Here is a 22,892-nt window from a genome sequence, read left to right on the forward strand (position 1 = left end):
ACATTATTATATTAGTTTCAGGTGTACACACCAGAGATTAGACATTATATAACTTACTAGTGATCATCCTGATAAATCTAGTACCCATCTGACACCATACATAGTTATTAGAATATTATTGACTGTATCCCCTATGCTATACCTTACATCCCCATGACTATTCTGTAACTGCCAATTTGTACAGTGAGTATACCTTTTGATAAATGTGTCCTTAGGCGATCTCATTGTTCTGTGGACATCAGAGAGTGCACTTACACAGACCTAGATGATACAGTCTACCACTGTAATTGTAGGTGGCATACTTTTATGGGACTGGTAGCACAGTAAGTTTGTTTATACCAGTATCACCACAAACAAGTGAGTAATTGTAGCATACGCCCTGGCTGTGGGCTTTTCTTTTTGTAATGCAAGTGCCTGATTTAAGCTTCCATTGCCAAGGCCTCTACTTCAAAGAGGCACCTGCTTCAATGAAGGTTATCTGGAATAAACACATTGCCTGGCTCACTAGATAAAAGAGTCAGGCCACCTCCTCTCCTGAAACTCCTTCGTGTTAGAGATCTTGATTAATTTTGATAACATTTGGGGTGCTTTTTCCCCTTGTGCTTTAAACTCACCTTCTTATGTTTTAGATCAACCAATAATGAGTGAATTGCAAAATCTTAGCCCCTCCTCCCCTCCCTCACACTTGACCCCCATAAATGCAGAACCCCAGGCCTCTGCTCTCTCTCTAGTTGTGATCTTGTGTTCCTCCCTGTGTGCCTTGTACACCATGTGTGAGGGCCTGTATGTAATAAACTCTATATTTTTTGCAAAGTTTTCTAATGGTTATTGCTGAAGGGTACCTGGCGCCTTGCAACGTAATAAGAACCAAAGGTTTGGTGTAGTTGTAACACTGGTTTAGAAAGAGGAGATGTCTGTAGGAGGCTCACTAGGACCCAGGTGAGTGCCCCTCGGCACATCTAGTGATCACATTGCTACCCATAGATGGAGATTGGCACAAAACAGTAATACTTTGCACTTTGACCTTATCATGGCTCCATCACTAAGCAATGGGAATTTTTGGCTCCACTGTAATCTTCTTGGACCATAGATTGTATACGTGTGGTCTGTTGTTGACTAAAACATCATTATGAGACTCATGATAGTCGTATAGTATAGAATAGCATCGAATGTCATTGAATGGTATAAAATGGCAAAGTAATGTAGAGTAGGTATAGTGAAGTACAGTATTGTATGGAATAGAAGAGTATATAATAAAATCCATAAGTTTAATAATATTCCTATGTCTGTCCCACAGGAAGCAGATGCTATTTTTAAAATACTGAGTTTTCATTATCAACATGAGAAAAATAAGAGAGGTTAAGAGAGACAGATGGGAAACAACGGAGGCAGGGTTTGACATCCCAGCAGTTGGTGTAAAAAACTGGAGCCAATTTTCTAGAATACTAAATGAATAGTTTCGTTTATAGTGTCTAAAGAATGTCATTACTTTGCAGTGTCCTTGGTGAACTCAGAAACAATTGAAAAAAGTGCATGTTTAACATGTCTTGAGTAAGCATAGATTATGGGATGTGCTGCATTAAGCAGTTCAGAGTCTTCAGATATTAAAGTCCTGTTTTTGTGTTCGTATGCACCTGGGCATTATCCAGGAGAGGAAAAGAAATAAAGGATGCCAGCTTCTCTTCTCAGTTCATTTGCACCATGCAGTACATTGGGTTTATATTTATCTTCAGCTTTGTCTTTTTTGGATAAAATTAACTGGATACTTGAAAAATAGCTAGAACCTAATTAATTTTAGAATTGTAGACTCATAAAGCTGGATCGTAAAGACCTTAGAGATCACCTGGCAAGGTTTATCCCTCCATTAACAGGGAAAGAAGATGCTCCTTGCATTACACAATAAAGACAGCTGGAAATGTCCCTGAGGAAAATGTAAATCAAAAATGGTGGAATGGCCTGACCTGTGGTGGCGCAGTGGATAAAACGTCGACCTGGAAATGCTGAGGTCACCGGTTCAAAACCCTGGGCTTGCCTGGTTAAGGCATATATGGGAGTTGATGCTTCCAGCTCCTCCCCCCCTTCTCTCTTTCTCTGTCTCTCTCTCTACCTCTCTCTCTCTGTCTCTCCCCCTCCTCTCTAAAATGAATTAAAAAAAAAAAAGAAAAAAAATGGTGGAATGATGTACCACATTGCAAATGAAAACTCCTTCTCCCCACCCCTGAAATCAAATCTGATATAAAAATGGGATTTACATTCGTTGAAACCCCTTTTGGTGAATTTCAATCAGAGATTTAAAAGTCAAAACAAAACCAAGATGTTTTCTATGAAAGGAGCAGAGAAAGGTATTTTCTATACTGGTGACTCTAGAAACATATTCATATAGCTTGCCCAGAGTTTGATATTTAGAAGATGGAGAACTTGTGGCTCACTCCTGCATCTCAGGCCCCTGAGAAACTTTAAGCCACTGTTTATAACCCTTTTTAGTGGTGCAGGGTCAGTATTATTTATTTTCCTCAAAATTGCCCACCCCCTCCAAATGTGAAGTTCTGTTTTTATTGATTCCAAGCCAAATATTCCAATGTGTGCTGGTCTAAGGAGAAAATGTTCAAATGTCCTAGCATGCCCTAGACCAGGGGTCCCCAAACTACGGCCCGCAGGCCACATGCGGCCCCCTGAGGCCATTTATCCAGCCCCCGCTGCACCTCCAATAGGGGCACCTCTTTCATTGGTGGTCAGTGAGAGGAGCACAGGATCCATCTTCATCCTTTGCTCCGGGAGTACTGTATGTGGCGGCACCACAAAGCGCAGCATGGCTCACGTACAGTACTACTTCTGGTGATGTGGGATGCACGCATTATGGCTCCGGAAGCACGTCATATCACCTGTTATGGCTAGCAGTGACAAATATGGAACCGGACATTGACCATCTCATTAGCCAAAAGCAGGCCCATAGTTCACATTGAAATACTGGTCAGTTTGTTGATTTAAATTTACTTGTTCTTTATTTTAAATATTGTATTTGTTCCCTTTTTTTTTTTTTTACTTTAAAATAAGATATGTGCAGTGTGCGTAGGGATTTGTTCATAGTTTTTTTTATAGTCCGGCCCTCCATTGGTCTGAGGGACAGTGAACTGGCCCCCTGTGTAAAAAGTTTGGGGACCCCTGCCCTAGACAGTCCCAAGTTATGTTCACTGTCCAGAAGTAATTAATAGACACTTTATGGTCAATAAGTTATATTTTAAATCATTCATTCAGATTCTAACCCAGATTAGAATCTGATGATCTTTGACTTTTTGTCTTAAGTGAATTTTGAGAATGGTCTTATATACCTGTGAGTAGGTTGCTATAAAATGAAAGATCAATGGACCTTCAAAATCTACCTACACTGTTCCAGGAGGGCTTAAAACTTTTCAGGTAGAAGTAGCAGAAACTGGGGAGTGGTTATCGGTCCTGATATTTTTTAGTATGCTCCCCTGAAACATGGTACATGCAAGGTATTGAATGAGGAAGAAAACTTGCAGGGGAAAAGAAAATAGTATTGCTCACGCTGAAAGTGACTCAAGGCTCATCATTTATATTCCCTTCTTCATTCACTTGTCAAACATTTAATGAGCATCTATCTGCATTAGGCACTGGAAAAGTAAGATGACATAGTCCTACTATCAAATAATTCTTGTTTAGTGGTAGAGAAGGTCAAGTAAAGTAAATCAGGGGCATTTGATAATTCAACTTGAGGAGCTGGGAACATGAATCAGAAAGCTTTAGGGAGGGGGTACTTAAACTTCTACTTGAAAGATATATATGAGTGAACCAGGCTGGGGTTGAGGGGATGGGAAAAGATACTTCAGCTAGAGGGAATAGGATTTGTGGAGGTGTAGAGGTATGAAACAGTATATATTGTACCAGTTAGCTTTTGCTATGTAACAAACCATTCCCTAAATTAAACAACAACCGTTACTGAGTTTATAGTTCTGTGGGTAGACTAGGGTTCTTCTTCAGGGCAATCTTGGCTGATATCTGCTGGGCTTGGTCCTGCATCTATAGATGACTAATTTGTTTTTTTTTTCCTCCTCCACCTTCAAAGAATGCAACATAGATTTGTCTGTAGGAATTGCTATCTCCACTCCAACAAGGCAAGATCAGAAGAAGCTTCAAGAGATACTGCCAGGGCTGATGGGACATATGGCCTTGCTTTCTAACATCAGCTGTAACGCGTCTGGTCAGATCAACACAATGTTTCGCTACTTGATTCCTGGCTCAAATGGCCAGATTATCTTCGACTCAGGCTTTGGGAAGTACAGTGATGAAACTATTCAGAAGTTCTTGGTTAGCCAGGCTGCAAAGAGCAACCGTATGAATGTGGATTTTTTGCAGTCCCTGGGAGATAATGCTCTCCACCTCTCTTCTGCTAACGTGAAGGTAATAAATGCTGAGAACACATGTTATGGAGCCTCTAGGCATGGTTGAGGGGAGCTGGGAATAAAGCTTTTGTGACTGAGGCCAGCTAAACTGTTCTTCACTGGAGATCCTACATAGAAGAAAACCATAGTCTTACCCAGTAAAGACCAACAAGAAACGTACTTTCATTCAGTCAATGCATATTTACTAAGCCCTAGAGGCTCTATGTTGGATAATGCCAGTAGGGATGAAAGGTATGCTCTCAAGGTATCCACGGTTTAGTGACCTGGATTCTTCCATGGAATAATCTATTCCAAAGATCACTGGAAGATATTTTGAGACTCCCTAGATCTTTGCGGTTATTGATTGCCACATAGAGTAGGGCCTATTATTTTTCTACTCTTCACCTTGAATGAACTGTCTTTTTGGGGAAGAGTACAGCCTACTCTTCCCTTTTTTATTTTTATTTTTATTTATTTATTTATTTTTTTACTTTTTAAAATTTAAATTTTTTTTTTTGTATTTTTCTGAAGCTGGAAACGGAGAGAGACAGTCAGACAGACTCCCGCATGTGCCCGACCGGGATCCACCCGGCACGCCCACCAGGGGCGAAGCTCTGCCCACCAGGGGGCGATGCTCTGCCCCTCCAGGGCATCGCTCTGTTGTGACCAGAGCCACTCTAGCGCCTGGGGCAGTGGCCAAGGAGCCATCCCCAGCGCCTGGGCCATCTTTGCTCCAATGGAGCCTCTGTTGCGGGAGGGGAAGAGAGAGACAGAGAGGAAGGAGAGGGGGAGGGGTGGAGAAGCAGATGGGTGCTTCTCCTGTGTGCCCTGGCCGGGAATCGAACCCGGGTCCCCCGCACGCCAGGCCGATGCTCTACCACTGAGCCAACCGGCCAGGGCCCCTTTTTAATTTTTTTTAAAAAAAATTTATTTATTGCTTTGAGAGAGAGAAGAAAGGAGAAAGAGAGACAGGAACATTGATCTGTTTCTATATGTGCCCTGATGGGGGATCAAACTGGCAACCTCTGTAGTTCGAGACAAATCTCTAACCAGCCAAGCTATTCAGCCCATGGTCACCTCTTTCCTTTTTAGTGCCCCAAAACTTTACACCCACAAACATCTCGAGAGATTGCTAGATCTTATTGGCATTTATTAAGAAATGACATCCCCAAGCTTTAAACATGACATTTATTTTTTTCCTTCAGTCATGTATCTAATGAATTTATTTCTTCACTAGTATAATTCATTGTTTAAAATTAAAATTTTTTATAAGTAAAGGTAGAACATTTTAATTGTAGAAAATGTGACAATTTCTTGGTGTTTTTTTACATTACTGAAGGTGCATATTGTAAGACAATTTTTAGAAGGTATTTTTAAGTGAACGTGTTAAGCTGGTCCAATTTTTTTTTGTGTGTGTGGGGTGGGGAGGAACAGGGGAAGTTGAAGTAGAGATGAATGTACTATAATAAAATGAATAATCAGTGGGTAAAAGAGAACAGCGTGGAAAGCTGCAGACAACCAGAAAAGCTAACCATATCCTTGCATTTTAAAGAAATGTGCAATTTATAGCATCTGTCTTCTCCATTCCCTTCCTCCTTCCCCTCTCTTCCCCTTTCTCTGCTTCTGCACTTCTCCCATTCCCTTCCACCCTCCAAACAACATCCCCCCCACCCCCGCCCCCGCCCTCCAAACCACAGGTCCTTCTCGTGTTTACAGACGGACTGGATGATGATTTAGAGAGAATGAAGAGAACATCTGAGCGTCTCCGGGGCAAAGGTAAGTTCACAGAGCCGCCCTGCGTGGGCCTCATTCCTCTCGCAGGGGCTGAGACACTTGCTTTCAGATTTGCAGATGGCGCTGGACTCGATTATGCCTCCCCTACGTTAACCTTGGTGATAGGAGCTCAGTGCCCTCTAGGCGGATACTCAGCCTCCCTCTTTGTATATGAATCGGGGGGCTGTTCAAGGCTGAGACCCTGTGGGTGCATCCCCCTGACACTGACCAGGGGCCTCACAGAGGCTGGACTGACCAGTTACCAGCCTGGCATCTACTTTTGAGGGTGAGGAGAGGGGTGAAGGTGCAACTCCTACTCCGCGGTGGGTGGGTGCTGTTTGCTTCTTTAGGCTACCCTGGGGTCCGCATGTCTCTTTTCCTTAAAATCTGGAATCAGCCTGAATCTGGGTCTTGCTCTTTCCATTGCCTGTCCTCCCTTGTTTGCTCCCTTATCTGCCCCCTCTTCATCTCCAAGGGCTGCTACTAGTCTTTATAGCGTCTGTGAAGTTAGAGAAAGATGCCCAGTGCTCTGGGTGGGCGCAGTCCTGTGCCTGGGCCCCTGGCCTGGTGCGCGGTGTGCTGGCTGCATTTCAGTGCCCACCACCTCAGCTGGGTGTCCTTAGGCACAACTGTGCCTGCTTACTTTGGCCTTCCCTGTGTGTGCCACATAAAGCCTCTAAAGCAGGGGTCCCCAAACTTTTTACACAGGGGGCCAGTTCACTGTCCCTCAGACCATTGGAGGGCCGAACTATAAAAAAAACTATGAACAAATCCCTATGCACACTGCACATATCTTATTTTAAAGTAAAAAAACAAAACGGGAACAAATATAACATTTAAAATAAAGAACAAGTAAATTTAAATCAACAAACTGACCAGTATTTCAATGGGAACTATGCTCCTCTCACTGACCACCAATGAAAGAGGTGCCCCTTCTGGAAGTGCAGTGGGGGCCGGATAAATGGCCTCAGGGGGCCGCATGTGGCCCGCGGGCCGTAGTTTGGGGACCCCTGCTCTAAAGCCAACTCAGGGTGAACAACCAGCAACATGCCTTGTTCAAGCTGAGTATGTTCAACATGTTCTGGGAATGATGTTTTCCCTTGTTTAACCCTTTGAGTAGTGAGTTTTTTTTCATGCTTGCTGACCCCAGAGAGTGAGGTTTTTTTTTTCTTCAAAAAATGAAATTAGTTCCAGTTCCAGTTTTATTAACTTAAAATCATGTTTGTTTGATAACCAATTTATGGAAACAAGAAGAACATACATTTGCCTTTTTTAAATGTTGCCTTACACATTTTTAAAATAAAAATTTTTGTTATCTCATGCGATTCTCGTGTACTTCCCATCTGTAAATAAAGAAGTATTGTTATTAGCAGAATCTCAAATATTTACATGCATATGATGATATTCTTAGGACAATTTATAGGTATTTTTTTTACTTAATCCTTACATTTAAAAAATTTTCAAACTGTGGTATTCCTCGAAACATGGATGCAGGCAAAGTGGTTTGTTACATTCAATGCACATCACCCTGTGTTCCTCTGTTTATGCTCCCTTCTGTAGTGTGCTGACATACGAAGCCCTTTCCTTGTGGTTTATCCTTTGAGGCTGTGGCAGGGACTGGCTTTGGGAAGTGATGCTCTGAAAGACGAAGGCTGTCTCCTACTGAAACGGTCGGCCTCTTCTGGGTGATTTCCTCTCTTTCACAAACTCCTCCAAAAGCTGATCAATGAATGAGCTTCCGTCTGAAGTCAGATAGCTGTGGTCTTCCTCCAGTCTTCATCCGATACACAATATATGAGTTCAAAACAGCAATGTCAATTTCATGAAAAAAGTTTTATATACCATTTCATGGTTTTTCTGACATTTCCTGTGATACTTATTTGCCTATCAGCTTTATCAATCAAACCCATATTCTCATTATACCTAACCACCCTTAATGGTTTGGTAATGCTTTGCCCAGTAGTATAATCACTTTGGCCAGTTTCAATCAAATCCTCATGAATTGTAGTTAGCATGTTGACCTCTCTTTTGTCACGCCATCTCGGAGCTAACATGAGTGTAGTATGTCTTGAGACGCATTGCCCTTTTTTATGTTCTCCAGCTCAAAGTTTAAAGACGTACATGTACGATTGTACTCTGGATGGTCAAGAGGCAGGAGGACATACGTGAACGTCCGTGCTACTCAAAGGGTTAACAATGTGTTGGAAGATCTTCTTATGACAATTCTCTCCCAGTTAAATTCACTGAACAGATTACTAACTGGGAGTTTAAGTTGTTGCCACTTTTCTGGAAGAGATTTGGGAGTGTATGATAAAAGACTGAAAACTGTGTGTGTGCTAGATCAGCAATTCCATTCCCCTTCCAGGAAATAGTAAGAATATTTATAACGACTTTTAACCACAAGATTGTTAAACAGCTTTTCAAGGTTTTGTTTTGTTTTTTGCACTAGCAAATAGCTGATATGTATGTATGAACTTACTGTTCAAAATATTAACACTAATATTTGTTCTGAAATTCTACAAACAAGTGATTCTTAGACAAATTTGAAAAGTGTCCTTGTGCCCTGGCTGGTTAGCTCAGTGGTAGGGTGTCGGTCCAGCGTGTGGATGTCCTGGGTTCGATTCCCGGTCAGGGCACACAGAAGAAGCACCCATCTGCTTCTCCACCCCTCCCCCCTCATTCCTCTCTCTCTCTCTCTCTCTCTCTCTCTCCCCACCCCCCCCTCTTGCAGCCATGGCTTGATTGGGGTGAGTTGGCCCAGGGCATTGAGGATGGCTCCATGGCCTCTATGGCCTCCACCTCAGACACTAAAAAATGGCTCCGGTTGCAACAGAACAAGGGTCCCAGACGGACAGAGCATCACACCTTGGTGGGCTTGATGGGTAGATTCCAGTTGGGGTACATGTTGGAGTCAGTCTCTGCCTCCCTTCCTCTCACTAAAAAAAAGAGAAAAATGTCCTTGTTCATTTGTTCTCTGTTACATGGGCAAATCCAGATGATCTGTTTTAGTGCCTGATTCAGTAGAATAGGCTAGGCCAGCAGTTGGCAAACCGCAGCTCGCGAGCCACATGCGACTCTGTGGCCCTTTGAGTGCGGCTCTTTGACCAGCTTAGGAGCACCCTAATTAAGTTAATAACAATGTTCCTACCTATATAGTTTCAGTTTAAAACATCTGGCTCTCAAATGAAATTTCAATCGTTATACTGTTGATATTTGGCTCTGTTGACTAATGAGTTTGCCGACCACTGGGCTACAATACCAAACCTCCAAATCTCAGTGGCTTAAAATAGCAAGACTGTTCATTTTATGCCCATGATCACTCATGTATGTTGCATGCTCATCACTCACAGATACAGGCTGAAGCAAGTCCTGTGGCGGGGGAAAGGAAACGAGGCAAATTGTTCCCTATTCTTAAAGTTTCTCCTAGGGCAGGGGTCTCAAACTCAACTCAGCATGTGGGCCGCAGAGCAAGATCACAGCGGTTCGGCGGGCCGCACTAGGTCTACAAAAGGCAACTGTTACGCAACACTTTTCTCACTGCAGTTGAAAACAGTCTGTGGGCCGCACAAAATTGTTCGGCGGGCCATGAGTTTGAGATCCCTGTGGGAGTGGCACATATCTCTTCTGTATACATTTAACTGGTCAGAGCAAGCCATATGGGCAGTTTTAACTTATATGAAATAATATTTTTATAGATAAGAAATTGGGAATTCATGAGAGTTTATAACTTTCCCAAAGAAGTAGAATCCTGTAATGTGCCCTTAAGAAGAGAAACCAGAATATTTGTGAACGGTTCCAATGATGCCATAGTTTCTAAGAGCAAACCACAAATCTACATCACGAATGGGTTTAAAAGAATATAACATAATAATGGGTGAAAACCCTCTACGAAATAAAAAGTAGGGACTGTAGGAAAATTAGGAGTCCTTTGTGATTCCACCTAACTGCTTAACCCTCAGCTGGTGGGGCTGAAAGGTATCAGACCAATTCTTCAAGAAAGAATGCCGTGAGCTAGTATTTTTTTCTCTTTTTTTTCTATATTCACAGTTACCAGAGAAAGCCGCCCTGTTTAGGTTAGTGAGGAAGGCGGAGCATTTCTTACTCCCTATTTCCTTCAGGGTTTGGTTATATATTTAGCCAATTTTTCACTCGACCATACCTTCGGGTGTATTGTGAAGCATCTGGAGGCTCCAAGTATACGTTTTTCTGTTTCTGGTTGAAGATCTTGTTGAGTTTTGGGGGAGATTTATCGGTATCGCTTCCTACTCCGCCATTACTCTGACGTCATCTTCTCTCTTTTTTTTCTGAAGCTGGAAATGGGGAGAGACAGACAGACTCCCGCATGCGCCCGACCGGGATCCACCCAGCACGCCCACCAGGGGCAACGCTCTGCCCACCAGGGGGCGATGCTCTGCCCCTCCTGGGGCGTCGCTCTGCCGCGACCAGAGCCACTCTAGCACCTGGGGCAGAGGCCAAGGAGCCATCCCCAGAGCCCAGGCCATCTTTGCTCCAATGGAGCCTTGGCTGCGGGAGGGGAAGAGAGAGACAGAGAGAAAGGAGGGGGGCGGGGTGGAGAAGCAAATGGGCGCTTCTCCTGCGTGCCCTAGCCGGGAATCGAACCCGGGTCCCCCGCACACCAGGCCGACGCTCTACCACTGAGCCAACCGGCCAGGGCCCTAGTTTTTATTTTAACAAAAATAGGAAAGGAGGGGTGATGGATCAATATCTGGGGCCAAGACAAAGACAGACCATTCAGAAGACATATAAGTAAATTACCCACCTGCTGGTATCTTGAAGGATTCTCTGGACTCCTCATTATTGGCCTGGAAGGTGTACAGAAATTGGAAGAACTCCAGGAGCTAGAATTTGGCAGAGGATTTGCATATACTCAACCTTTGAGTATCACATTACAATCCCTCCCAAGCATCTTACTAAAAAATCTTGTAAGTATTTTTTTTTAAAAAAATACCATCCACAGGGTTTTAAAAGCCCTGAAAGAGTTTTGTCTTTTTAGTGTGTAATGTGATGTAGGTTAACAGATGAAAAAACTCATATGTGATATCGGCTCTGTCTTTCAGGACACAGTTGTAGAAAGAACATGCTGCAATCTATATGCAAAGTGTTTTGGAGAAGAAGGGGACAGAGGCCAGAGAGGGAGCCCTGGGAGGAAGGTAAGAATTTGTTGGGTGTGGATGGGGGAAGGAGTGAGATTACATTTCAGGTAGATGACTGTAGATGACTACATAGTAGACTCTGTTATGTCCTTAACACAGTTATTGTAATTCTACCCTCTTAACAAACCTTTGAGGTAAATGCTATTTAATAGACTTGAAATTGAGGCTCAGAGAGGGACTATTATTTTCCCAAAGTTGGACAGTTATGAAGAAGCATTTTTGAATGTAAGCCCCTGTCTACCTGACTCACATTCTTTCTACTCTATAATGCTGCCCACTTACATTTATTTGACAAAGACTTTTGTAGATTCTCTCACTGCACAGATGTTTTGACTTGTCTTCTAAATTTTCACTTGTCCATCGTCTGCTTTCTTTACAGTAGTCAATGCCTCTTTTCCTTCTATCTCACCTCCTAATCTATAGCATTAAACTCCGAGGAAGGATACAATCACTGGTTTACTAGTGGGTAATTGGCATCTCTTTGTTAACTCTGAGTTAAGTTATAGGAAAATTACTACTTCACTTTTAAGGGAGAATATCTCATTAGAAATGGTCCTTAGACATCCAGGGAAATAAGGTTCCATTCTCATAGGAACTCTAGCTCCAGGATGGGGGGGATAGTGACAAATCCGCATATAAGGTTGAATCAAACCTCCTGTCTTTGTTCATCTTTCATGTTTTTACACACTCTCTTTGTAAGGTTTTCCATGAGGTTGTTGGAATGAGCTGTTCCTTACTTTGGGGGTCAATTTTAATATAGAATGGTATAAAGTGTATAATTATTTTTTGAAAAATAAGTTGTATAAGTTGTAGTTTTGCATTAGGACTAGATTATTTCCCTCCTCATATTGTTCCTAAACATCAGACTGGAGAATCAGAAAATCAAGCTTGGGAACCTCTTGACGTTTTTTTTTAACTTAAGGACTATGCCTCAGAGGTCAAAGACGAGTGTTTTAGAATTTTGACTTCTCTGCTCTTTCTGTTTGTTAAATTTCAGTGGTCGGTTGTATTGACTTTCCTATCTTTGTTGATCATAAATAGACTGTGGTTCCCATGTATTATGGATGGATGAGTTTTTAGACTAAATAAACACATCTGGCTATAAAATGGCAAGCCAAACTCTCTTGAGAAGGAATGGTATGTGTTTTTAGGTATCAAGAGAAGTTAAAAAAAAACAAAACCCAGGAAACAAAAAGAGAGAGACTAAATAGTTGAGTCTCAACTATTTATAGAAATAAGTAATATGGCTGGTTATTGATACCAATACCTTTGCTTATTGATGTTTTGTAAAACAAAGTCAAAGCCCTCTTTAAGAAAACAGTTTTCCTTAAACATTTGGCTGGAAACTAGTTTTGGTTTGGATTTTCACAACAGAGTGGCTTAAAAAGGTATTTTAGAAAAATAAAAATAGGTGATGTATCAATTATTAAGATAAATGGATATTCAAATTTTCACTGTAAGATAGACCATGAATACTTGTTTCTTTGTCTTTGCACATTGTGCTCAACATTTAATAGATTCTCAAGAAAATGCCATCTCAATGACACAAGGTTATCTAATGGTAACAATTGTCATTTCATGTAGATTTGAGAAATGAAGAATTTAGAGTCCAAGTTTTTTATTTTGATTTCTTTCTTCAGGGAGAAAGGGGGCTTGACGGATTACTTGGTCATCCGGGTGAAGAAGGTGGACATGTAAGTGTTGAATCTTATTTTTTCTTTGTTGGGACATTGTAAAATGGGCCAAATATTAGCAATACTTAATTGCACTTAAGTCGTGAAAGTTTTTCTCATCAATGCCATTTAAAATTGGTTTAAAGAATAAAATGGGTTTAAAATACCTGTACCTATGTAAAAACTATCATTTATTATAACAAATGTCAGGTGAACAAATTGTGTAAAGATACAAAGTCTTTAGAAGGTGTTTAATGAGGAGGTATGGCTTTTTTTTTTTTTTAATGAGTGAATTTGTGATAACTGAAAATGAGGCCTGTGTCTATTGTACTTGCATGTAATTAGTAGTTGTTAAGTGTGAGCAAAATTGTGGGTCATTTGTTACTATTAATGCCATAGCCATGTTTGTAAATGGTTTAACTAAATGAAGAGAATCAAGGCCTTTCTTGTAACATGACCATTCAGATGCCTTCCTGAGTGGCTGATAAGGTGGTGGAATTATAGTTACCCACTGCTGGTTTGCATAGAACCTCAGATACATTCCTGGACAAGTGAACGTTATCTATCATGTGATTGGCTGTGGAGAAAAATGTATGTTATAGAGAGAATTGTTAGCGAGGAGACTGGAGTGTGGTAGGGATAATCTTTATTTCATCATATAAATACCAAAAGGATTAAAAAACCCCATTGCTTTCAGTTAATTTTATTTTTTAAATTATTTTATTTAAAACTTTTTTAAATGAGAGAGACAGATAGGAAGAGAGAGAGAGAGGGAGGAGAGAGATGAAAAGCATCAACTCATAGTTGCTTTCTTTAGTTATTCATTGATTGTTTCTCATATGTGCCTTGACTGCAGGCTCAAGCCAAACCAGTGACCCCTTGCTCAAGCCAGGGACCTTAGGCTCAGGACAGTGACCTTGGGCTTCAAGCCAGCGATTTGGGCTCAAGCCAGTGACCTTGGGTTCATGTTGATGATCCGATCCTGTCAAGCCAGGAATTCTGTATTCTATTTGGCAAGCATATACCCAAGCCCATGAGCCTGTGCTCAAGCCGGTGACCTCAGGGTTTTGAACTGGGGAACTTAGCATCCCAGGTTGATGTTCTATCCACTGTGCCACCACCGTTCAGGCATGTTTTCAGTTAATTTTAAATGATGGAAAACCATATTGCCATGGGGGTTTATTTTAAAGTTGATTTGTGTATACCACTGGTTCTCAAGCTTTTTGGTCCCCAGATGTACCCTTATACTCTCAAAGATTACTAAGAACCTCGAAGAGCTTTTGTTAATGTGGTTTCTACCTATTGTTATTTACCACATTTGAAATTAAAACAAATTTTAAATAATCTATTTTATTTCAAAATGACAAAGATAAACCCTTAACATAAATGATGCATTTCTTTATGGAAAATAATGATATTTTCCAAAACAAAATATAGTTGTGAAAAGAGTGGCATTTTAAAAAATGTTTATTTTATTGATTTTGTAGAGAGAAGAAGGGAGAGCATAAGAGAGAGAGACAGGAACATTAATCTGTTTCTGTTTGTGCCCTGACTGGGGGATTGTGCCCAACCTGTGCACTTCTGGATGGCATTTTTTTAATATATATATTTAAGTCTGAACGATGTTTTATTTTTTAAAAATGACCAGATTCCCTCTGTTCCATCCATCTAAGACTCACTCTTTTTTTAAAAATAATTTTATTTTTTTAATGGGGTGACATAAATAAATCAGGGTACATATATTCAAAGAAAACATGTCCAGGTTATCTTGTCATTCAAGTATGTTGCATACCCATCACTCAAAGTCAGATTGTCCTCTGTCACCTTCTATCTAGTTTTCTTTGTGCCCCTCCTTAAAAACATATTTTCAAATATCTTTAAGGTCTAGCTTATTCAGTTAGATTCATATGTCTGCTTTTGTATTTGGTCTGCTGTGATATCACTTGCTATGTGGCCCCTTAAAAACTCTATTGTATACTTGGGAGAGCATTAGAGTAAAAAAACATTTGACTGTAGTTGGGAAAATAGTTTTAATTTTGTGAGCACCTCCCTCCGAAACTTTTCAAACTGCTGGTGTATATAAGCATGAAAGTCCCCATTCTACATCATTTTATTATTGAACATTTAGGCTGCTTGAACTTGGAAAATAAGAGGAAACTAGAGAAAAATGCAGCTGCTGAAACCTCTGTAAGCTGATCCATTTCTGTGATTACATTTATGGGAGAATTGCTCAACTCCTATTTTGCCTCAGTACAGTCTTAGGTGTTAGAAATACATTCCAATAGACACTCAGACCAATGGAACAGAATAGAAAGCCCAGAAATAAAACCACATATATATGGTCAAATAATCTTTGATAAAGGGGCCAACAACACACAATGGAGAAAAGAAAGCCTCTTCAACAAATGGTGTTGGGAAAACTGGAAAGCCACATGCAAAAGAATGAAACTCGACTACAGCCTGTCCCCGTGTACTAAAATTAACTCAAAATGGATCAAAGACCTAAATATAAGACCTGAAACAATAAAGTACATAGAAGAAGACATAGGTACTAAAATCATGGACCTGGGTTGTAAAGAACATTTTATGAACTTGACTCCAATGGCAAGAGAAGTGAAGGCAAAGATAAATGAATGGGACTACATCAGAATTAAAAGTTTTTGCTCAGCAAGAGAAACTGATATCAAAATAAACAGAAAGCCAACTAAATGGGAAATTATATTTTCAAACAACAGCTCAGATAAGGGCCTAATATCCAAAATTTACAAAGAACTCATAAAACTCAACAACAAACAAACAAACAATCCAATAAAAAAATGGGAAGAGGACATGAACAGACACTTCTCCCAGGAAGAGATACAAATGGCCAACAGATATATGAAAAGATGCTCAGCTTCATTAGTTATTAGAGAAATGCAAATCAAAACTACAATGAGATACCACCTCACCCCTGTTAGATTAGCTATTATCAACAAGACAGGTAATAGCAAATGTTGGAGAGGCTGCGGAGAAAAGGGAACTCTCATCCACTGTTGGTGGGACTGTAAAGTAGTGCAACCATTATGGAGGAAAGTATGGTGGTTCCTCAAAAAACTGAAAATAGAACTACCTTATGACCCAGCAATCCCTCTACTGGGTATATACGCCAAAACCTCAGAAACATTGATACGTAAAGACACATGTAGCCCCATGTTCATTGCAGCACTGTTCACAGTGGCCAAGACATGGAAACTACCACAAAGCCCTTCAATAGAAGACTGGATAAAGAAGATGTGGCACATATACACTATGGAATACTACTCAGCCATAAGAAATGATGACATCAGATCATTTACAGCAAAATGGTGGGAACTTGATAACATTATACGGAGTGAAATAAGTAAATCAGAAAAAAACAAGAACTACATGATTCCATACGTTGGTGGAACATAAAAATGAGACTAAGAGACATGGACAAGAGAGTGGTGGTTACCAGGGGTGGGGGGAGGGAGGACATGGGAGGGAGGGAGGGAGGGAGAGAGTTAGGGGGAGGGGGAGGGGCACAGAGAACTAGATAGAGGGTGACGGAGGACAATCTGACTTTGGGCGAGGGGTATGCAACATAATTTAATGACAAAATAACCTAGACATGTTTTCTTTGAATATATGTACCCTGATTTATTAATGTCATCCCATTACCATTAATAAAAATTTATTAAAAAAAGAAAAAAAAAGAAATACATTCCAGAAATGGGGATTGTGGACTTGCACTATTTTGTTTAGGAGTTGTGATAATATTCTTCCCATTTTTATGAAGTTTTAAAATGTCCTTTAGGTGTTATTTTTTTCCTGCTTGGCCAGTGGTTCAATGAGCCTCATCAAAGTTAAGAGAGTATGTTGAGGTTTGACCAGCCCATTAGGTTCACTGACACCAATTTCAGACAAACAGGATAAACCCAAGCCCTTGTCTGTCTAGGGTGAGAGGTGATTTTTGTCTCTTTTCTCTTCTGTCTTAATATCCTAAAACCAAGTTATTGTGTAAAGACCCTCTAGTACAGGGCTAGAAATATAATGAGTGACATACAATAGCCCCTTTTTATCTGATATGTCCTTTCTGAAATTTCAGTTACCTGAAATAAACAATTGATCCCGACTGGGATCCACTTGGCAACCCCATCTAGGGCTGATGTTCGAGTGTCCAGCTATTTTTAGTGCCTGAGGCTAATGCTCTCCAGTGGAGCTATCCTCAGTGCCTGGGGCCATACTTGAACCAGCTGAGCCACTGGCTGCAGGAGGAGAAGAGGGAGAGAAGGGGCGGGGAGAAACAGATGGTTTCTTCTCCTGTGTGCCCTGACCAGGAATCAAACCTGGGACATCCATATGCTGGGCTGATGCTCTATCTACTGAGCCACCAACCAGGACCCATTTTAAATTCTATGTGGTTCTGAGTAACATAATGAAATCTTTTGCTGTCTGTTGCGGGAGGTGAATCATCCCGTTGGCCAGTGTCTTCCCATTGTAGATGCTCCCCGCCAGTTAGTCACTTAGTAGCCACCTTGGTTATCTGACAGACTGTCTCAGTTTTGTAGGGCTTGTGTTCTGGTAACCCTTATTTTCCTTGAAAATGACCCCAAAGTGCAAGAGTCATGATGCATGATGCTGGCAATTCAGATCTACCCAAGACAAGCCATAAAGTGCTTCCTTTAAGTGAAAAAGTGGAAGTTTTTGACTTACTAAGGAATGAAAAAAGTCATGCTGAAGTTGCTCAGATCTATGTTAAAAACAAATCTTCTGTCTAAAATAATGTGAAGAAAAAATAACTGAATCTCATCAGGTGGGTACTTGAATCATCTCATATCATGGCAAGAAGACAGGTGAGTACAGTATAATAAGATATTTTGAGAGAGACCACTCACATTTACCTAACTTTCATTACAGTGTATTGTTATAATTGTTCTATTTTATTATTATTAATCTCTTGTGCCTAATTTATAAGTTAGACATTATCATAGGTCTGTACGTATAGGTAATAACAATATGTATAGGGTTCATTGCTATCTGTGGTTCCAGGTATCCAATGAGGATCTTGGAATATATCCCCTGGGGGATAAAGGGGGAGAGCTAGTGTATATAATTTTATATAATTTAAAAAAATTTTATAGTGGCACTCTAAAGAACATTACAAAAAAACATTGATGTTGATTTTAATAATACCTGTATATTTTATTTAACCCAGTATATCCAAAATATAATTAATTCCACATGTGATTAATATAAAAAAATAATGAGATATCTTACCTTTGAAACACCTTGTCTTTGAAACCCAGCGTGTATTTTACCCTTACAGGACATCTCAGCTTGGACTAGCCATGTGTGGCTGGTGGCTACTGTATCTGACAGCGCACCTCTGGTCGGTCTTGTTTGCTTTTTACTGCATTTCTCACAGGAGAAGTTGACTTCAAAATCCATTGTCTACTGAATGGCTTTTAATGTCATTTCCCCGCAGAGCAGGTCAGGTTGGTCTGCTCCATGGCAGAGACGTCTCTGCAGAGGGACAGGTGTCAGAGTGGGGCTCTTAATTTGTAGGTTCAAGTGGAAAGTTTATAAAGTACAAATAATTACTGCCCTCTTATAAAAAAAAATTTTTTTTAAATAAAAAGGCCCAACCAAAAAACCCTTAGTGGTATAAAACGACAGACAACCGTTTTTATTAAGTCCTTGGACTCTGTGGGTGGGGAAGGTGAAGAGAGAACAGCAGATGGTGGGTCCCTTCACTGGTGTCCGAGGTCTCAGCAGAGCAGGTGAGGCTGTCGGGCTGGAGGACCCCCTGCAGACCGGCTTCCTCTCTGGCACTCTGCGCTCTGTTGGGATGGCTGGTCTGGCTGCATGGGGAAGGCTGAGGTTGAAGGGCATAGCACCTGGGTCTAGAAGGGCACATCCAACAGGGAGAGTCTGTCCTGAGAGTGAGCATTCCGGGAGACTAAGGCTGAAGCTGCAAGGCGTCTGAGCAAGCCTCAGAAGTTAGGTGGTAACTTGTCTGGAACATTCTTTTGGGTATAAGCGAGCCACTAAACCCAGACCAGGTTCAAGGGTCCGGTGAGGGAATTAAGCTCATCCTCTCGATGGAAGTGTGACAGGGTCACAGGGCAGAAGAACACAGACATGCTGTTGTGGTCATCTTTGGAAAATACAGTCTGCTAGACGCATGAATTCTATATATGTATATTTCCAAAATTTACCTATCATGATGAAATGGAGGTTTAGATATGGATTGGTTAGGCATCAAAGAGTTAGTTATATATCAAATTAGTCAGATTATCTAAGGTCACACAGATAGTTACATAACTTCAGTAGTAACAAAAATAGTTAATATTTGTTCGCACCTTCCATGTGCCAGATACACAGCTAAACATTTTATATATATATTTCTTCATTTCATCTAGAAAGTAAGATGTTATTATTATTATTCTCATTTCTTATGAAGTGACTTGAACCACCCCAGCATTTGAAAAGCTGTTGGTGAGGTTATTCTTTCCATTCAATTATGGCTATAATTGATAGGCTTAAGCAACTTGTGAGCAATGGGAGACCAGTTTTTAAACATAATAGAGCTTGATATCTAAAGAGAAACATAGTGAGTCCAAATCCTGTTCTCAAAACAATTTAACATATGTGCTCATTATAAGGCAATTCCCCTTTTCTTATGAAAACATCCACAAAATGCTTTTGCCCAGTTAGAATACATGGACTTTTAGGGATGTAGGTGAACTAGACAAATGTCTACTTATAATATTTAACTTATTTAATGACACATAACATATAAAAGTCTTTCATTGTGAAAAATGACATATTAAATGAGAAATTCTGCTTTTTTTCCTAGCTAATATTTTATCAACCGTTTTATTAAAAATTCTTCCCACGGTGTTTCTATCTCAATGTTTTCAGTCTGACTGGAGCCACTTTTTGGAAACATCTCACACACATTTTTTTTTTAGAGTATATTGTGTTCACTTCTAAGTTGTTTAAGATAAACCATTTTTAAGTCTGTTTATAAAGTCTGTCATTGCAAATTTTATTTCCAATTTCAAAACTCAGTACCTCATTTTTCATGTGAGAATATTTTTATGGTCTCCACAATAAAATCACAAATTCCAGTGTTTATAAAAGTGATTTTTAAAAGTCTTGCTTGCATAACATCTAACATTTGAAACTGTGAGGTCTCATCCTCAAATAAAATAAATAAATACGTAATTTGTTAGATTTCTTTTCCTTTTTTTCCCCTTTATTTGCTGATCTGGTAGGTGACCTCTGTAAGCATCCCTAAAATATCTCAAATAAATACTGATTGTGTATCAATATTATGTTGTTTAAAGTTAAGTAAAAACAGCAGGTAGAGAGAACACCCTGAAATATAAGCAACTTTGTGAAGATTCAAATTTAAAAATACTCTTTTGTTCTGTGGACTAATTTGGGGAAACACACCCCCAATTATTTATGTATAGCAACTGAAACTTTAGGAATTGGTAATAGAAGTCATAAGAGTGGGATTTGTTCCCTACAAATTTCTTTTTCTTTTTAAGTAAAAAAACATTTTAAATTGTGGAGGAATACACGTAACAAAATTTACCATCTTAACCATTTTTAAGTATATAGTTCAGTGGTACTAGTACATTCTCACTGTTGTGCAACTATCACCATCATCCATCTCCAGAACATCTTTTCATCTTGAAAAACTGAAACTGTCCCCATTAAACACTAACTCCCCATCCCCTCTCCCACCACCTTCTGGCAACCACCATTCTACTATATGTCTCTGTGATCTTTACTATTCTAGGTGCTTCATTAAACCGAATCAAACAGTATGTGTGTTTTGGGTTATTTCACTTAGCATAATGTCCTCAGGTTTACCCATGTTACAGCACGTCAGAATTTCGTCCCTTTTTAAGGCTGAATAAATTCATTGTGTGGATATGCCACACAAACATTGTCTATTGCAAATAATGCTGCTGTAAATGACTGCACAAATATCTCTTTAAGACCTAGCTTCCAGTTCCTCGGGGTATACATCCAGAAGTGGATTGTTGGGTCATATGGTAATTCCATTTTTACTTTTCCGAGAGCCAACTGTACTGTTTTCAGTCACAGCTATACTCTTTTATTGTCTCACTAAAAGTGCAGAAGAATCCCAATTTCTTTACATCCTCGCCAACACTCTTTTTTTGTTTTTTGGTGATAGGTATTCTAAAAGTGGGCTTATTTTTAACGTTTTGTTAAAAATAAAACTGTGAGAAATTTTTTCTTGATGTCTCTGCTTTATTTGGGACATTTGTTATAGATACAACAACTGTTTTCTAAAAAAGGCAACGACCAATTATTCATGATTGATAACACTGCATCATACAGTAAATATGTTTGAATTAAATTTTCTAGATGAAGCTTAAACATTACACATCGAACCTAAAAATGCATATCGACTAGGAAGAAGGGGGAAAGCAGACATTTACTTGACATCTACTATATAAGCCCTGCATTAGACATTTTGTATACATTATGACATTTAGTCTTCATCACAACCCTACTGATACATGTGAATACTTTTATAGATGTGGAAATAGAAACTCAGAGAAAGGAAGTGACTGTTATGGTCAGATAGAGATGGTTGGAGATGTGCTCAAACCCACGTCTCTCTGATGCCAGACCCTGTGCTTTTCTCATTATCTCTTGCTGTCTGATAAGTAGAAAACCCCTAATTTGTCCAAGCCATATGATTTCAATACAGTATCTCATGCATTCAATACAACACTCTCTGAATGGCTAAAATCAGTATCCAGATCCATATTTTATAAATGGAGAAAATTGTAATTCATAAACTCATATGCTTGTCCAAGCTGACAAAACAAGTCAGAACCAGAATGGACTTAAACCCAACTCCTTCATCCAGAGCGCTTCTCACTTTATCATGCTCCTTTTTATTATCCAGGGCTGCTTACATAGGGAAGTTATCCAACTTTATTAAGTAGAAACTAGAAAGGTCATGGGGTATATAGTACTTTCTAATTTATATTTGATCCATTTGGCAAAAGGCATGATCTCTACCATTTCCTTCCTATCCAATATCTAGATGAAACGGTTATATTCACTAATATAATTTAGGAAGTAATTCTTCAAGTCCTGATTGGACATCAACTGTGTGCCAGACAGTGTGCTTAGGGTTGGAAACCCAGAGATAAATAAATGAGACATTGTCCTTGTCACCAAGGAGTTCACAACATGGCAAGAAACAATAGAACACAAAAACAATAATAATACATGATATAACAGAAAAGGCTTCTCAGAAGAAGAGGTGTCAAATGATCTATATCTTAGGAATGGGCAGGATTTCAACCTAGAAGAGAAAAGAGTTAAGTAGTGGTTTATTCTCTGTGGGACCACAAGGCAACCATCTAGTTTTAGCTGCCTCAGGAAATGTTCAGTCACACCTCTGTTTTGTCCATATGGCTTGACTGAATAGATCAAAAGTTCAGATAATTTGGATTTGTATGATTTTGGATCGTCAGTCTGGGTAACTGATGGATGAACATTCTAATTGCAGGTGATCCAATGAGGTCTCTGAAGATATAAAAGTCATTCTAAGAACTGTGTCATATTTTAGTTTCTTGTGGTCATTATTGCTGATTTGAATCTGTGGGTGCTGACAGAGGTATTTGCTTGATTGTCTTCACATGTATCCTTATTTCACAGGGAGAAAGAGGTCCCCGAGGTTTCCCTGGACCCCCAGGTGAGGAAGGATGTCCAGGTATGAGAGGACCTAAGGTGAGTGTGACCTCCTACTGTGGAGTTCTTCCTCATCTTTATTTCATCCCTTGAATTTGAGGAAATCCTTAAGTCCTCAG

The 22,892-nt window shown here is 39.9% G+C and overlaps 1 protein-coding gene across 1 annotated transcript in view; it reads left to right on the plus strand.

Annotated features, from left to right (window-relative positions):
• LOC136314204 (collagen alpha-4(VI) chain-like) overlaps positions 1-22,892 on the plus strand; it is a 127,594-nt gene that overhangs the window by 37,490 nt on the left and 67,212 nt on the right. Inside the window, exons 9-14 of the mRNA XM_066244769.1 lie at positions 4,085-4,419; positions 6,098-6,176; positions 10,971-11,116; positions 11,252-11,344; positions 12,988-13,041; positions 22,741-22,812. Coding sequence (XP_066100866.1) covers positions 4,085-4,419; positions 6,098-6,176; positions 10,971-11,116; positions 11,252-11,344; positions 12,988-13,041; positions 22,741-22,812 — 779 coding nt within the window. The remainder of the gene's footprint in view (positions 1-4,084; positions 4,420-6,097; positions 6,177-10,970; positions 11,117-11,251; positions 11,345-12,987; positions 13,042-22,740; positions 22,813-22,892) is intronic.

Source organism: Saccopteryx bilineata, chromosome 10 (genome assembly GCF_036850765.1).
Source record: "Saccopteryx bilineata isolate mSacBil1 chromosome 10, mSacBil1_pri_phased_curated, whole genome shotgun sequence".
Taxonomy (NCBI): Eukaryota; Metazoa; Chordata; class Mammalia; order Chiroptera; family Emballonuridae; genus Saccopteryx; species Saccopteryx bilineata.